Source organism: Tyto alba, unplaced genomic scaffold, assembly GCF_018691265.1.
Source record: "Tyto alba isolate M040663 unplaced genomic scaffold, T.alba_DEE_v4.0 Super-Scaffold_38, whole genome shotgun sequence".
Classification (NCBI taxonomy): Eukaryota; Metazoa; Chordata; class Aves; order Strigiformes; family Tytonidae; genus Tyto; species Tyto alba.
In genome coordinates, this window is record NW_024881313.1 from 30,848,463 (window position 1) to 30,865,309 (window position 16,847).

At 35.4% G+C, this 16,847-nt stretch overlaps 1 protein-coding gene across 4 annotated transcripts in view; it reads left to right on the forward strand.

Annotated features, from left to right (window-relative positions):
- The window catches only part of ESYT2 (extended synaptotagmin 2), an 86,299-nt gene that overhangs the window by 53,849 nt on the left and 15,603 nt on the right, over positions 1-16,847 (forward strand). For 2 of the 4 annotated variants that reach the window (XM_042801896.1, XM_033009694.2), the window contains exons 7-14: positions 1,781-1,836; positions 5,814-5,934; positions 6,543-6,719; positions 7,135-7,217; positions 8,521-8,569; positions 9,203-9,292; positions 9,799-9,894; positions 12,760-12,861. In XM_042801896.1, the coding sequence (XP_042657830.1) occupies positions 1,781-1,836; positions 5,814-5,934; positions 6,543-6,719; positions 7,135-7,217; positions 8,521-8,569; positions 9,203-9,292; positions 9,799-9,894; positions 12,760-12,861 (774 nt within the window). The remainder of the gene's footprint in view (positions 1-1,780; positions 1,837-5,813; positions 5,935-6,542; positions 6,720-7,134; positions 7,218-8,520; positions 8,570-9,202; positions 9,293-9,798; positions 9,895-12,759; positions 12,862-16,847) is intronic. The other 2 variants (XM_033009695.2, XM_033009696.2) reach the window with 1 other exon arrangement.

Genomic DNA, 16,847 nt, shown 5'->3' on the forward strand with positions numbered 1-16,847 from the left:
CTTCATGGGACCAAATGTTTATTTTCTGTTGTAATGTGCTAACAGACTCGTAAAATAGTTGAGGTTGGCAGGGACCTCTGGAGGTCATTTAGTCCAACCCCCTTGCTCAAGAAGGGCCATCTGGAGCAGGTTGGCCAGGTCCATGTCTGGATGGCTTTTGAGTGTTTCCAAAGGTGGAGACTCCACAGCCTCACTGGGCAACCTGTGCCGGTGCTGTCACCCACACAGTACAAAAGTGTTCTCTGATGTTCAGAGAGAATCTCCCATGTTTCATTTTGAGCCTGTTGCCTCTGGTCCTGTCACTGGGCACCACTGAGAGGAGCCTGGCTCTTTCATCTTTGCACCGTCCCTTCAGGTATTTGTAGACATTAATATGTCTGAGCCTTCTCTTCTCTGGGCTAAACAGTCCCAGCTGTCTCAGCTTTCCTCACAGGAGAGATGCTCCAATCCTTAGTCATCCTCATGGTCCTTTGTTGGACTCCTGTATGTCCGTGTACTGAGGAGCCCAGAACTGGACAAAGCACTCCAGGTACAGCCTCATTAGTGCTGAATATAGGGGAAGGATCCACCTCTCCCAGCCTGCTGGCAATCATTTTCTTAATGCAGCCCAGGATAGTGTTAGCTTTATTTTGTGGCAGGGGCATGTTGCTGGCTCATGAAGATTCTTGCAGTACATCCCATGATATATCTTGATTTTGTTTTGGAATATTCAGTTATTAAATCTTACTGCCTTTTCCACTGAAAGAGTAATGATTTTTTCCTGTTTCATTTTTGTTACTGGTAGGCTGGATGCTTCGTACGTAACATTGTTGAACTATTTTGCCACCATTACAAAAGTAAATTAAGTAACATTGCTTCTTATGTAAGTAAATGTATTGTGTCTTATCTTCAGTTGAAGTATTCACAAAGGAAATCACTAAAATATCCTTTATAAAATAATGGTATGTGCTGATTTTTTTAATAGAAAATGAAGGCAGGGTGATTATTCTTGTCTGTCTGTGGAAAGATTCAACGTATGTTCTTGTAGAGATTTGTTGGTTTGTTTCAGCATTTAACTGAACCACCACAATTAGTTTCTTACCTGAGGAATCTCAAAATCCTTTAACTTTTTTCGTGCAGTTATTCTTAGATTGGGTTAGTTGGATTCAGAAGCGTGGTGGTAGTTGGGTAGGCTTGGATTTCGTTGTTGCTTATATTCAGTTAACTTCTATGCAGCTAATAGAAAGTTTTCAGTGAGAAAGAAGATAAGGAGACTTGACTCTCTTAGTTTTGTTATCTAGAATTAGAAGATTATAGGATTGAAAAGGACATTAGAAATTTGTTGTTAATGCCAGCAGCCCTGAAACAAAATAAGCTCCTTTATAGCATTTGTATGTCTAATATTCTGTGAAGATTTTCAGTGAAGGAAGTATATATGATCTAGCAATGAGTTATCCCTATTAATTATTTCTGAAGATTTTTCTCACTTCAGTACTTAATCCTGTTGATACCTTTCTTCTTTACTTGCATCAGTGGTAGAATGAGCTTGTCTTTTTGTCATTGAAAACAGCCTCCTCTGTGTTCGCAGGCTCTTGTCACATCTTCCTTCCACCTTCTTAATCCAAATCCTTCATTCTTTCCATTGGTCATGTCCTCTAGATCTCTTATTTTCCTGTTCTCAGATGGCATTCTTCATCAGCTTGCTATACTTTGCAAATTCGTGTTGGTGACTGTTCATCTATAACAGTTTTTTGTTTTGTTTTGTTTTCTTTCCCCTCCCTCTTTCCTCTGTAATTCACAGCTTTTGGAAATTAACTGGACTGGACTGACCAATCTTCTGGATGTTCCGGGACTGAAGTGAGTATATGTAAAGTAGCGTTTGATATTCCTCCACCCCAATAAACCCCAGAAAATCTGAAGAGCATCAGCTAAATAATTTTAGGTTAAATCCCTCTGAGCAGTTATCTCTGAATTTAGAATTATATGAAATTGGTCAAAATGCAGAAGGTAGTGATTTCACTAGAAGTGAAAGTACATCAGAAGTATATCTAGTACATTTTGTTAAAAACATTTGGAAAATATAGTTTTTAATCTGCTTTCCTTAGTGTTCTCAGCCTTTCCAGATTTCCAGAATCTTGTGAATTTCCTATCTGCCATCTCCTAGGTCAGCAGACAGACAAAGAGCTGTATTTTCCACACCAATGGATTCACAACATCTTGGCTTATGGCTTTGTATGCTGATACATCTCTAGTTGCTTGTGTAAAGGTAGTTAGAAATGCCTTAAGACAGTAATCAAATTAAATAAACTTTCTAATCTTTTCAAGTACTTACTTTTAAAGCGTTCAGATCGTTATGTGAAGATCAAATGGAGTATCAAAAATATTGGCCATATATAGCTGCAAAAAATGCTCGGCTTATTCAGAGCTTTTCAAAATAGTACATGGTAAAAACCCAAAGAAAAAAGCAGAAGTGGAGGCGAAAACCAGGCTGCTTTGAATCATTGCAATCCTGATGAGGTTAAATCCATTAATATGTTCATAATTATCAGGTTGTAATGGTTACCTAGGGGCTTTTTAATATTGAGAAAATGGCTAAGAGGATAATGGCAGATCTGATACACACTTGGATTTTGTGACTAGTCCTTTTATTGGATTCCCATACTCTCAAGAGTTGGCTGACTCCAGAATTATTTTTTACTGTTTAAAAACAAGAGTTTGAATTTAGGTATTAAATTAATCCTTTAGTGCTCAACTGCGTGGCTGAAATGGTTTTTGCTTTACTTAAACATGTGAAGCCACTGCATGGAATCCCAGCTGAACAGTTTGAAATTAGAACTTGCACTAAGTAGGTTAATGTCTGCAAGAATTGCTTATGTTTCAAGCCTGCTTAAGGCTGCCTCCAAGGAAAGTGTGAGGTTGGTGAGTGAGAAAATGGCTTCCAAAATACAGCTCCTGAGTAATAATTTGCTCTTTTGAAATAACACTAATAAATTTACATTTAGTACTTAAGTTTACTGGGCTCCTGAGATTCATATGCTACATATTTCCCTGACTACAAACACAAAACCTCAGATGTAAACAAAGTCTTGCTAAGTATCTCAAGTTTGTGGTTTCCAGAGCAACCAAGCTTGGCCACATATACATAAAATGGTGCCATCTAGATGTGGTATTGTTTCTATAGTAACTGTAACTGAGGTGACTCATGCTCTGCCTTGCCAAGACATTTCTTCGGTTCTGTATTTGTTTTTCTTATCTGTATAGATAGATTGGGATGACAGCTTGACATTATTGTAGTTGTTATAAACAGTGATGAACAAGAAATTGCTGCTGCCAGTTACCTTCTTCATTCTACGGCTGTTGGCTGCACGCTAGGCTACTTACTTGTACTCTGTTTGCAAATGGCTTCTACAAAATGAACTTTTGCATTTACTGCTGGAAGCTTCCCTGTCAGCTGTTAACAACTTCCATTGCTCTTTGTGTATGGCTCCACAAGGAGAAGGACACAAAAGTAGTTCATACTCCGTCATTAGTGTAGCTTACAGAGGAGTGGAGTTAAAATCTCTGTGAGGAGGAGCCATGCTGTGAGAATACTCAAGTGCTGTCAGGAGGGGATGTGGATGATGGGAAGGTGAATTACGTTACGGATGCTGGAGATACAGTAAAAATACTCTATGCAGAGATGTGCTGTCTCTGCAGTATGAATAAAGATGATGCAGGAAAAATACATAGCTGGTTATTCTGTCACTAAAAGATAAGTAGAGCTAAACAGAGAGCAATTCAAAACAGTAAGTGACTGCCAATTATTTTTCTGCAAAGAAATTGAGCTTTTGAAGACACTATAATAAAAGATACGAAGCATTTCACACCTCATTTTTGTGAATTGAAAAATAATTATACTTAGAATCAATGATTTAGAGTTTTACGGTCTTAAGAAGCTTTTTATTGATATGCATCAACTATGTTTAAGTTGATACATCTTTCTCTGTTATTTGATCAGTGATTTGTCTCTGTTTTCCATAGATCAGACCTCTTAGTTTGAGTAATAAAATAATGAAAAAGATTGTAATTTCTGCCTTGTATTGTTGAAGAATACTTTCCATCGGGGAGCATCCCAGTTAGCTAGTATATGATAAGTTTTAAACAGCTTGAGAGTGTCATGTTGTTTTAGAATTCATTTACTTCATTCCTTCGTTATGATCTTCAGTCTTCTTTTTGAGCTCACTGTTTTTAAAGATGGACTATCTGCTACTTCCAATGAGTCCGGTTTGTGTAAAATTCTGTGAAATACCATTAATGCTGACTCATTTTTCATATTAATTTCTCAGATGCTTTGGTGAAATTCAAGCATTTGTGTTGGGATAGAGCTATGAGACTAAACTTCGGAATCACCAAGTTGGGGTTTGGTCCTAGCATAAAGGATTGGAAATCCTCCCAGTGACTGGGCTATGTTGTACTTTGGGCTGTTTATTTCTCTTGTTTAAGGAGATCTGCTGTAGCTCCGTTTGAACATTAGTCAACCTCTGAACCTCTTGCTAGTCTGGGATGGGTTGGCTTATGCCTGTAGCTTATTTCATAATGTGTGGGATATTAATTAAATACTAGAGAAGAGCATGATAACTTTTCTTTCAAGGCAGCTCTGGTACCATTTAATGGGTTAATTCTGTTACCCATCTCTGCCATAATATGTTTATTGCTCACCATGAAATCTTCTTTCCAAATGAAAATGTAATATATATTACATTTCACTGCAGCTTTTGTGTTTTTATAAATATGCAAACTGCTGAGTCAGAGCTACTCCAAACTGCAGCTTCAGTCTTAGAAAAACTTTAGAAGGTGATTACACTCAAGTGAAAATCTAAGTAATCAAATATTATCTGCATCTTAATTTCATAACGACTGTAGAAGGAGAATCATAGTGTATTTTGGAGGAGAAATCATTCATCTTTGAAGCAGCTCTACCAGCCGTAGTGAGAGTACACCTGCAGTTCAGAATATCTCAAGTATTTTTCTAGTTTTCTCTCTGAACCTCTGTACATACCCCTAACATTTTCCTGGATACTTGTCTTCCATGGTGAATTGTACCACTCCCGTTCTGTCTTTTTGCCAGTGCAGGTGTGTGTAACCCGTAGTGTTAGTCTGACAAGTTACTGATTTGTTGTCCATTCAGACCCAAACTGGGCGAACTCATAGCTTAGGAAATCTTTCTTTTCTGTGTTTGTGGAGGGGTATGAAGATAGGTTTTTTTTAAATGATTCATTACCAATGTGTGATTATACTGCCACTCCCTTTTTTTGCCAGAACAAAACCTGTTTTGCTTCCCTAGGCTATATTTTACTCGGCGATAAGCATGTTTTCTTTGTGTTTCTGTTTTAAATGAAGATCCTACCAGCTCGAGGACAGCTTGTTTCGTAACAATACAGGAGTGGTTAGCCAAACTTTCAGGGACAGTTAAATCATTACTGAAATACAAAAGTAGATTAACAATTAGTATAAGCTCAATTATATGCAATGAAGGCAAAACGTATGCAACGGCCTTTTACCCTGGGTGGCTTTAAAAGACACGGGTGAGGGGGGGAACTTGGCTGTGGCAAGAAAATGACATATTAATTTCTGTTGTTTCTGCTATTCAGTGTCAACTGCTTCCACCTGGTGGCCATTTTGGCAAGAATCCTTTATTTAAAAGCAAGTGTTTAAAAAACCAGATGTGTCTCCTGCCCCGCCCTGCCCCCAAAGTCAAATGTTTACTCCATTTAGGTTGTTAGGCAGCAAAAGGAGTATATTAGTGTGACATATATTTAATTCTCATGAAGTAACGGGATTATTTTCTCCAACAGTGGCTTATCAGATACAATAATTTTGGATATAATATCCAACTACCTGGTCCTTCCGAATAGAATTACAGTCCCCCTTGTGAGTGAAGTCCAAATTGCTCAGTTACGGTTTCCTATACCAAAGGTAAGCATGTTTCTGTTAATACTAATAATTTGGCATTTAGTTTTTTCTGTAGTAGTAACTGTTAAATATGTACACATCTATGTAAATTTCTAAATACAGTTACTACAGTAGTACAAGTTACTGTGTATCCAGTCACTTAAAATAATTAATTTAATTTATAAATAACTTCTGTGAAGTTGATGTTTCATAATAACCCCAAGAAGGATATTTTTGTTTTGCTAGAATGTTAAACATATTACTTGCTAAATACAGTTCAACTGCATAGAGAAAAAAATGAAGTAGTGTTTGTTTTATATTATCACTGTAAATTATCCTTAGTGCTCTTCACTTGAAAGGTGTTACTATTTATTGCTACCCCCAGTAACATGGCATTTTTTGATACAACTGGCATATTTCTGATTGTTGATGACAGTTTTTCTTTTCAGGAATCTCTTGAGTGCCAGGTCTGCTGTGTATGTGGATCTTCATTGATATACCTCTATTTACAGTGTGTCTAAACTAAGTTTCATGTTAAAGAAATCACAGTGGAAATTATAAATCATATCTTGCATAAATTGTGATATGGAAGCATTCAGGTTATTACATAAACTCATCTTTTCTTTTTTCAGGGTGTTCTAAGGATACACTTTATTGAAGCTCAGGACCTGGAGGGGAAGGATACTTACCTAAAAGGGATTGTCAAAGGAAAGTCAGATCCTTATGGAATCATCCGTGTGGGCAATCAAATTTTCCAAAGCAAGGTCATCAAAGAAAATCTCAATCCAAAGTGGAATGAAGTTTATGAGGTATAACCAATAAAAATACCTTGTTGTACATTGTGTCAAGTTTCCTGAATTTCCTTTTGTTAAAGATGATACCCTGGGAACTTCCTTGAGGAGCTTCTGGATGTCTCCCTCTAAAAGCTCAAAGTTCTGTAACAAAACAGAAGTTCTTAATTGATGTATATACCTTTATTTTGTCTAGACTAAGTACCACTAATTCTGAAAAGCAGTCTAGTCTCTTAAAGCCAACATTAGGAAATTGCATCTGAAAAGCTCTTATACTTTCTCTACTCATTAAATTGCATCTTTTTTAAAGCACTTGCTTATTGATGTGTTTAAACTGCAGTGCCTCTGTGTATTAAATGTTTTACTATTACTCTGCCATTTAACAAAGCTAGTTAGTTTTACCACTGACAGTGCCATCTTACTGTACTTCCAGGCCTTAGTATATGAACATCCAGGACAGGAGCTAGAGATTGAGCTCTTTGATGAAGATCCAGATAAAGATGACTTCCTAGGAAGGTAAATGTTATGGAGAATATGTTTGTAGGTATTGAAAAGAGATGAAATATTTTGATACAGTCTTTTTTTTTTTTCTTCTTTTATTGAAGTTGTAATTCTGCTATATTACTGTATTTATAAATTAATTATCTTTTCAAAATAGTGGTAATATTTAGTTCCCTAATTATTTCATATGTGTAAATATATGTATATAAAAATATGCTTGCATGTATATATACAAATCTATATGTTTACTTTTTGTTTTTAAATAAGGTAAGTATTGCGGGTAGCAAGAAAAAAAAAAGTGTTGTTTTTTAGGAATTGAACCCTACCTGCTTTAATGTTTGTAAACTAGCATTAAGTCTTAATTATTTCTTCAGGCAAAGTTAATATAACTTTTTAACTGTGTATCTTCTTCATCCTTGTAGTTTATAAATGGCTATCTCGCAGTTTTTTTCTTAAGAGCTGATCTTAACTATTTGATTATAGAAAAAATTTTGCTGTAATGCTTTCGCAAACATTACTCACTCTTAGATTCCATAGGCCTGGATTTAGTGTTTACCCATAAACATTTCAGGGTTTTAGTCAGCTTCTTTCTCCAGTAATTTGTCACCTTTATTTCTTGCAGAGTTTTGGAGCTTCCCATTGTTGCTTTCCATACAGAGTAGAACTCCCTTATCTTTCCAGCTCCTTCTCTCTTAACAGGAGCAACAGTACCTACTTCTCTTCTCATTAAAATAAAGAAGTAGGTAGTACAAAGGCTTCTTTTCTTTGCACTTCCCTAATCTTACACTGAAGTGGTGGGGGGGAAAAGTGGCATAATGTGTACATCAGTACTAATAAAATAAAAAGCCACAACAAATAGTTCATGCACTGGCATGCAGTTGTCTGCCTTGTTTAATTCTTAGCAGACTCCTTTGTACACTTTTAGCTTGTGTGAAATAGCACAGACAATGCCAAAGCATGAATTCAGTCATAGCATATGTCCAGGGGCTATTTCTAATGGGTAGTTTGGATGTGGTCACTGTTTTGAGAGTTTGGTCATACATATGTAAACCATATTGTGCCAGTTGCCCTTGTAGCTACAAAATGGGCTCTAATGTGGGCATTTTTTTTATCATCCTGCATTCATCTTTGTTCAGCCATTTCATTCCCTACTTCTTCCTCTCTTAGGGGATAAAATAATAGTATTCTGCTCTTTTGATCTCAGTGGAAGCCTCGATACTCAGCAAGCTCAGGGTGGGGTTTGAACACTGTATTAGATTTTTTGCTTCTTGGCTAAAATACTGATTTTTTTTTTTTTTTTTTTTAATCTTTTTTCTAGTTTGATGATAGATTTAATTGAAGTTGAAAAGGAGCGTCTTCTAGATGAGGTAAGTGTTCGTTAATTTTGGTTTAAAAAAAAACCCAGAATGTTGTATATGTAGTTGTTGTATTATTATGTTTTTCCTGGGGATAGTTCCTGTATGTGCATGAATATCCTTAATGCTATAGAAATAGATTCCCTGATGATCAGTACAGTGGTTTAAGGGATATATGAATTGGTGAAATCTGAAGAATATTACCATTCTTCTTCTGTCTTGGGGTTTTAAGATAACTGGTATGTAAATGCAGAAAACAATAATTTGTAAATCTGGTGAGAGCTTTTTCTTGAAGGTGAATAGTTAATTGCCAGGTTTAACTATTAATAGACTTAGAATATTTTTTTGTCCTATAAGGCAAAAGAGAGATTTTATAGTAATGTTATGCAGGGTTTGTATTTTCAGAACATCTTCGCTTTTACTATATAACATAGAGGTTTCCTGTTTCTGTTATTCTGTGTTGTATTATTTAGTGTGAAATAGTGCATTTTAAACAATGAATCACATCTTTTCAGGTTATGCAGACTTCAGATCTAAGACATTTTTTTGTAGAGTTTAGAATTTCCTACATGTTCTGAACAGCCAATGGCAATCATGTATTTAGTTGGTGTCAGATTATTTCACATTACTTTGCTTAACTTTCAGTGGTTTACTTTGGATGAAGTGTCCAAAGGAAAATTGCATTTAAAACTGGAATGGCTCACATTGATGCCAACTGCTGAAAATCTAGACAAGGTACTAAAGGAACACATGACTTTTATCCTAGTCTTGATTGCAGTGGGGTGTTTTTTGTTGTGGGGTTTTTTAAGTAAATTATTTTAATTTTAAGTAATTTAATTCTCTAGCTGTTGTGAATTTGGATAAACCTGTAATTTTTACTCCAAGCTGCTTGTCTTTAGAAATCTCAAACCAGTCCTAATTGTCAGTGTACTCTTGTGGCATGGGATTTTAAAATGCTTTTGTTGTCCTCATCTTTTCTCTCAATGTTTGAGAATATCAGCTAACATTTCATTAGCCTGGGAGATAAAGCTAGATATGATATTATGATTTGTCCAGGTGGAAATTTCCACAAAAATGGGTTTGAAATACCTATGTAAGTCTTCAAAGCTTATTTATGCTTCATAGCATGCATTTGTGAATGTGCGTTTTGGAAGATGTTTTAAAAGTATTTTTCAGGAATGAGACAGAAATAATAATAATATTTGATTTTCAGAAAAGCTTACACTATATTTTTGGTTTAGGTCCTAACGAGCATTAGAGCTGATAAAGACCAAGCCAATGATGGGCTTTCTTCTGCATTGCTTATTCTCTATTTGGACTCGGCAAGAAACCTGCCCGTAAGTTATGTTCTGATGGATACCCTTATGTCATGGGTATCTCTTGCGTACTTCCAGCATGTCTTGCTTGGTAGTATGGCACACAGCTTTACTAACACACATTATGCCATGTTTTCTATACTTTCTCTTGCTTCAGAACATGTAATGTAAGGTCCACATTTCTAGTAGTATAGTATTATAGATATATATTTAATAAAACATTATTCTCTAATCAGTGTGATTTTTCTTTAAAGAATGCTCCTTTCCTGGACTTGAAAGGCTGCATATTTTTATTGCACAGTGTTTTCCCTAACTAGTGTGGGATTAGCATGAGGAATTTTAAGGAACTAACTGGGAAAAGGCCCACTTCCGTGAGTTCAGGTAAACTTTGCTTGCTTTGGTTTAGGGTATCTGTGGTAGGTTTGAAGATATTGAAGTCCTCATCATAAAAGTAATACTGGGCAGTTGATGTTACAGTGGCAGAATACTTGTACAAGATTTCTGTCAGGTTATCATTTGGAGCATTGTTTATTTGCTTGTGCAAAATATAAAACCAAAAAAAAAGTAATAATTCTGTCATTATATGAATTATACTATGGGACTGTGAAACAGCTTGTTTATGATAAGCAGAGACTGTTCTGTAGTTTATTTCAGGTTAGGAAAGTACTGTTCCTGATTGTAAATGATAGCAGTAGTAAAGTAAACCCTATCGTAGATAGATATGTGAAGCATAACACTGAATTTTGCTGGTTTTTAGCATTGCTATTAGATGAGAAATTCTGGAAGTGATAACTAAAATACTAATCAGAGAATAAAGTTTTCAAGCCTCAAGATTTTTTTTGCATGCATTTTGCAAATTTGTCCACTCAAATTTAAGTTAAAATACTGCATCAAACACAGTGGTAACAAATGAAACCTTTAGTAGCCTAAACAATTTACATCACTGACTAGTGATTTAGTGTCTGTTCCAGTGTTTATAGAACAGTGTTTGGAAGTAGGATTTATGGGTTATTTTAAAAGTGAAAAATATGTAGCTCTATTCCAAATGAGTTCTGCATTATCTTTTTAACCAGACTGTATTGAATTCAGGAGAACTCCGCAACTTAGTAGAAAAAGAGTAGAATTACTGTGTGCTTAACATTAGCTTCAGAATACTGCAACACGCAGGAAAAGTCCATCTGCTACCTGTTTTGTGCACTAGATGAAATTGAACCCATTTCTGTATTTTCTTGTTCAACTACTGGATTTTACTGAAACTGTTACAAGTTTAATATATTTGTTAAAATATATTAAAGCCTCTCAAGATTAATAGTTCAAAGTTCCCTCATCCACAATTTCCTGGGTTTTTTTCCTATACAACTCTGCTTCCTTATATTAGATTAGCTTTTCCAGCAAATACTTAGAGGCTTTGTCATAAATTTACCTTTTCCCCTTCCTGTTTTAAACAAACATTCTGTAACATTGCCTTTATTTTTCAGAAAGGTAAGGCTGCAAATCTTGAGTTCTACCTGTTTTTGGGGACAGTATTTTAATTTCAGTGTCTTAATCAGTACTTCTAATCAATAGATCTCTCAAACTCTAGGGCACCAAAAGGGGAAGTTTCTTGTAAAAAGGTGGTGAGTTAGGAAATCTGGAAACAGTATTTCAAATTTCTTATTGCTGTGTCTGATGTTCTGTCTACAATACGAGATTGCCTGGGTGGGTTGAGAATAAGCATGGTCATAGAGTGGGACCTGTTTAACACTGGTCCTTTTTTTTTTTAATCTTGCTCTACCAGGCCAGAAAAGCAGTTGCTACAAATGACTCAGTATTTAACTTCAAGTCATTTTCTTTGCAGAAAGTGTTATAAAGAATATGATAGAAAGTAACATTGAACACTTGAAAATTCCACTTACAAGTTTACAAGAATAAAGTAATACAATGCTGTGTTAAATTCAAGTTGTCCAAAACCAGGTACAAAAAGGCTTCACTGTTAGGTGGGGAGGGGAAATATAATGGGAAGACTTCTTCATATGGGGAACTGAAAAGATTCCTATAGATTCCATAAAGATAATGCTTAGATAATGTCATGAATCTGCTAGACAAGCTGCAGTGAATTATTGCCAATACAGATTTTTTTAAGTCCATTTGATTCTAATATGGAACAAAATTTACGAGACTAAACATGAAAGTCTGCTGGCTTCTCCTGTTGTGTTCATATTCACTGACAGGGGTCGTGTAGTGTAGTAGCAAAACTAATCGTTCTTTTGGATTGCTTGTATTTATGGGGAGCAAAAAGTTCAAAGAGAATGAAGTGTGACAATTACAGTGACCCTTATTAATAGTTTTGAAGACTTTTTTCCACAACTGTAATGTTATAGCCAAAATATTTTCTAGATGAATAAATATGTTAATGCTTATCACTGGTACATTTTAGACCTTGTCATCAGCCTTATTTTGTCTGAGTTACAGTGGATAATCCTCAGCACAGGCAGTTCTTTTGCACAGATGCGTCATAGTTGTGGGTTTCTCAGACACTGGGATGACTTATCTGAAATACGTTTCAAGTGAAATAGGTGTAGAATCCTGGTCTCTAAATTTGCTTAGTTGGATCTGCCATATAATTCTGAACTGCCAAGAGTAAACTTGGAAAGTGGGTTAATGTAATTGAATAATTAATAAGAATTAAGAATCAAAAAAGTTTTCACCTAGCTGTGCTACAGAAAGCCATTTAACAGATGAAACTATTTGTAATGACAAATATTAACTTACTTTTTGTTATCTGCTGTTCTTTCTGGAATCCTTTGACTGTTTTCCTTAACTTTTTTGTGTAGTAAAGCTGCTTATGCATTCATTCTGCCACAATCCCATCACTCTGCTTTCTCCTTCCATTTCCATCTTCCTAAGAGTATCTACGAGGGAAACTTTGGGTGTGGATACTTAAAAGAGAGGAGAGCATCGGGACTAGTCTTTTGTGAAAACACTACCTCACTCTATAGAGCACTATTTGTGAGTTCTCTGGTATTATTTGTATTGTACCTTTTATCTGCCAGAGTGTGGATTAGTGCTACTAAAGCCACTCACTCTAGTGGAATGGGAGCATGCAATTTGTTTTGCTGCATGGTTTCAACAAGTGTGCATTGTTTTTGTGCTATTTTTATTGCATTTTAAAGCTACTTAAATTTCATTGATCAGCATATCATTGGGTAAGTAATTAACTTTTTATGATAAAAACCCAAGATAAGTTTATTGTAAAAGTTCTTACATTTAACTTAAATTGCTGATTCATTGAGAAATGAAATGCATCCTATGCTAGCACACTGTGTGCTGGTGGACTGTTGGCTTTTTTTTGCAAAGAAATTAAACTAATAAGCATTACAACCAACATCCCTGTAGTTTCTTTAAAAGATGATGCACTCAATGTTTGCAAGAACTTGCAACCTCTCCACACTGATTCGAGTATTGCTTTAAAAATGTGTGTGGTTCTTTGTGCTCCCCAAACTAAATTCCCTTGTAAATTCTATTTCACTCCATGATGCTCCTTGTTTTGCAAATTCCCAAGCTCCTTTTCTTTTTTTCAAATTAGTCTGTAGCCAGGAAAATCCAGGCTAGAGAGCCATCAGTTAATATTTGTTGCTTGAATTTAATGTTACAAGATTTTTACAAACTAATGAGCTTCTGAATATCTTACACTTAAATCTGTAAACAAAACCTTGATATCTTCAAAAAGAATGAGAATCTGCTTAAAATAAGAACTCTTTTGCCAGAGAGAGGTGGGTATTCCCTTACCATTATAGATTGTGCAGATAAATTTGTTGCTGGCTGGCTACCTTGGGCTCATATTATAAACCTTGATTTAAAAATGCCTTGCCCCCTCCCCCCCCCAATACCAACAAAAACATTTTCTGTAGTCCTTTCAGTTAGTTTCTGTGTAGAAGTTCATTTTAAAGTATCAAAAAACTTACATCCATTACCAAATCTTGTTAAAATTTAATGAATAAGAAATGTAGCTCATAAGTTATGGTTCAGTTACCTTTGTATTAAAACTGATAAGTAGTTGCTGTTTCTTTTAGTTATAAAAATACTAGATACATCCTAAAACTAATAATAATTTAAAAAAAACCAAAACAAAACAAAACAAAAGAAACAACTTCATAAAAAGTGTAGCCCTGATCTTTCTGTTGAAGTTAGGGTCCTTTCACTTGGACATGTCATCTACATGTAACAGCATCTGTTTAGACATTGGACAAAACTTCCCAAACCCCTGAAGCGACGTGTGAGTCAGAGTGGAACAGCAACCGTTTTAAGATAGCCAGGTCTGCACTTCAGCAGCACTGTTGACTGCCTTGTTCTGCAGTTGTGTGGGTCCTAGTCTTGCAGCAAGCAAAAGGACAAGAATTATGGCTGAAGGCCAGGAGAGAGGAGAGGGCTGTAATAGCCCAGATAACAGCTTCAGCAGTCATAAAACTGCATCTTGTTTTCAGGGCATCTTTAAACACAAGGCGTTATGCAAACATTCACACCTGCAAGTTCAAATGTATTGCTACATTGACATGTAATGTAAGTAACTTGGGAGGGGAAGGATGTTAAAAAGGGGGCTTACTTTATACAGAGAGAGCAAAATCCAGTGCCCTGAGAGCTCTCTGTTCCTTTCTAGACGGTTTTATTGACTGCTGGGAACCTAGATTCATGACACCTAATTCAGACATTTACCCATCTAAATCGGATTTATCTGAAGTTAAGGAGTATGAATAGTGTTCTTAGTGTAATTTCTGAAAGTGAGTAACACTAGTTTTATGATATGTTATCATTAGTTCATAACAATTTTAATTTGGTGTCTATAAAATATAAAAATTATCCATATTTAAATCAGCTCTTACAGATCAATGACTGTCTTTTGCTTACTAATTGAGGATACACTCACAGATTTAGAAACTTCTAAAACCCCATTTTAACCCCGAGCAAGACTTGGTGAGTCACAGAAGTAATGAGTTGTCCTCCAAACCATACTGAACTAGGATCTGGCCTAATAACAAACCAGCTTGTTATTTGTGGTGTAATTTATAGGTTTGTTGTTAGGTTTTACTGCAAATGTCAATGACTTTTACAGAATGCTAGCCTGAAATCTGATTTATTCCACTGTGCCAGTTATCAGTATAGTTCTTGGATACCCATCCCTTTTTCCTATAACTACAGAGGCACTCAGAATAGTAGCAAGACAATTTTGTCACCCAAGGCAAGACCTTTTCTTGGCTTTTTATACTGAATACTCCCTTTTCTTCTCCTAGTCTCGTTCTGCCCAGCCTTTAAGCCACCATACTCATGGACCTGCATCTCCTTCCCTTGAAACTTGAAGTCTGGCTTAAACATATTTGTCCCAGCTGATGTCCCTCTTGGACTATCCTTGCTATGATTCCAGAGGAATTGAGACATATTCAATATCCAGGAATCATTGGTTGTTTGCCTTTATAAGTGATCACATAGGTTTGTTTTTGAATTTTGAAATTCTTTGAAATAAAAATATAGGGGGGGGAAAAGTTGTGTACTGATTATGCAGGTGCAAATATGAAGAAAAGATGGCCAGTAAGTTGAGGGGCAGTTTAGGATTCAAGATGATCTTGAATTGCAGATATGATCTGAAAAAATAAGGTACTTTTCCATAGAGGATGGTCATTCCAACCATATAAATATGGGATGGAAATAGCTGTCGTCTGAATAGCCCCACAGAAATAGATCTGTAGTTGTGCTGTATCATATTGTTATGAAAGACAAACACCACACTGTATATAGAAAAGAGGAAGGTAGCCTGTAAGATATATGGACTAATCCTGTTCTACTTAGCCATTACTAAGGCCTTGATTTTGCCTGCAGCAATTTAGTGTCTGGAGGACAGCAGTGATGATGATAATGAGAAAGCCAGTTAATCTGACTAGCAGGGAAAGAGAGTTTAGCCTTAGGAAATAAAGATGGAGATGGAAATGGAAATGATACAAGGCTGCTGCAAACAAAGTGACTTTTTCGTGTTTGTCAGAAAACAAGATCCAGTGCTTAAACTCCATCAAGGAACCATACCTATTAGGCATTAAAAATTTTTATAATGAAAAGAATAATTAAAACATTAGGATTGATATGTCTAGCGATATTGTGCAGTCTCAATCTTTGAAGGTCTTTAAATACAGTAGTAGTTCCTAACATATCAGATAAAGCTGTGGAAGATTCCTTAATTTTATTTAAAGAAAAATAATGATTAAAAACATCCCACAAAAACAGCCAAACCTTATTTCTGGTTTTCTTTAGTTTCATCATATTGTATGTTTATTTTGAAACAGAAATTTTAAAGCTGAGTGCCAGGAATCTCATCTCATATATTGGCCAACATCAGCACATGACATTTCAAAATAAAATGTAAAAAAGTATTTCTGTATAAAGGTTAAATCTCTCTTCAAATTTTAGTCACTTTTGGATTTGAATTTCAGGAAGGCATTTCTTTTGGCAGAGCATTAATATCAGTTCCTGTTCATAAACCAGTGTGTTTAAAAAGCCCATTATGCAGTTTTTTTGTTGCCACACACTACAGCTTTTAAAACAGAATTCTCCCTAGAAACAAACATTTGTGCTTAAAGAAAAAGCCAGTCATAAGCATACTAACTTGAAGTCTGTTTTATTTCAAAATAGTATTTCCTGAAATTATTTCTTATGAGTTGAATGTAAATTTTCTATAACATTTTTGTACTTTGTGTCACTTGAAAATCAATATATTATTATTATTAAAATAAAATTTTAAAATTTTCTTAATCAAAATAGTCAGAGGTTTTGTCCTGCTAAATCAGTTCAATTTTCTATTATTAGCATATTTGCATGTCTTCGTTCAGCTATGTAGTAGACCTTCATTCTAGTTAGCATGCAGTGTTTGTAATGTTCATCTGCTCAAACAACTTAGATTTTAATAATCTAAGTCCTATAAATACTTTTAGCATTGTAATTTCTCTCATAAG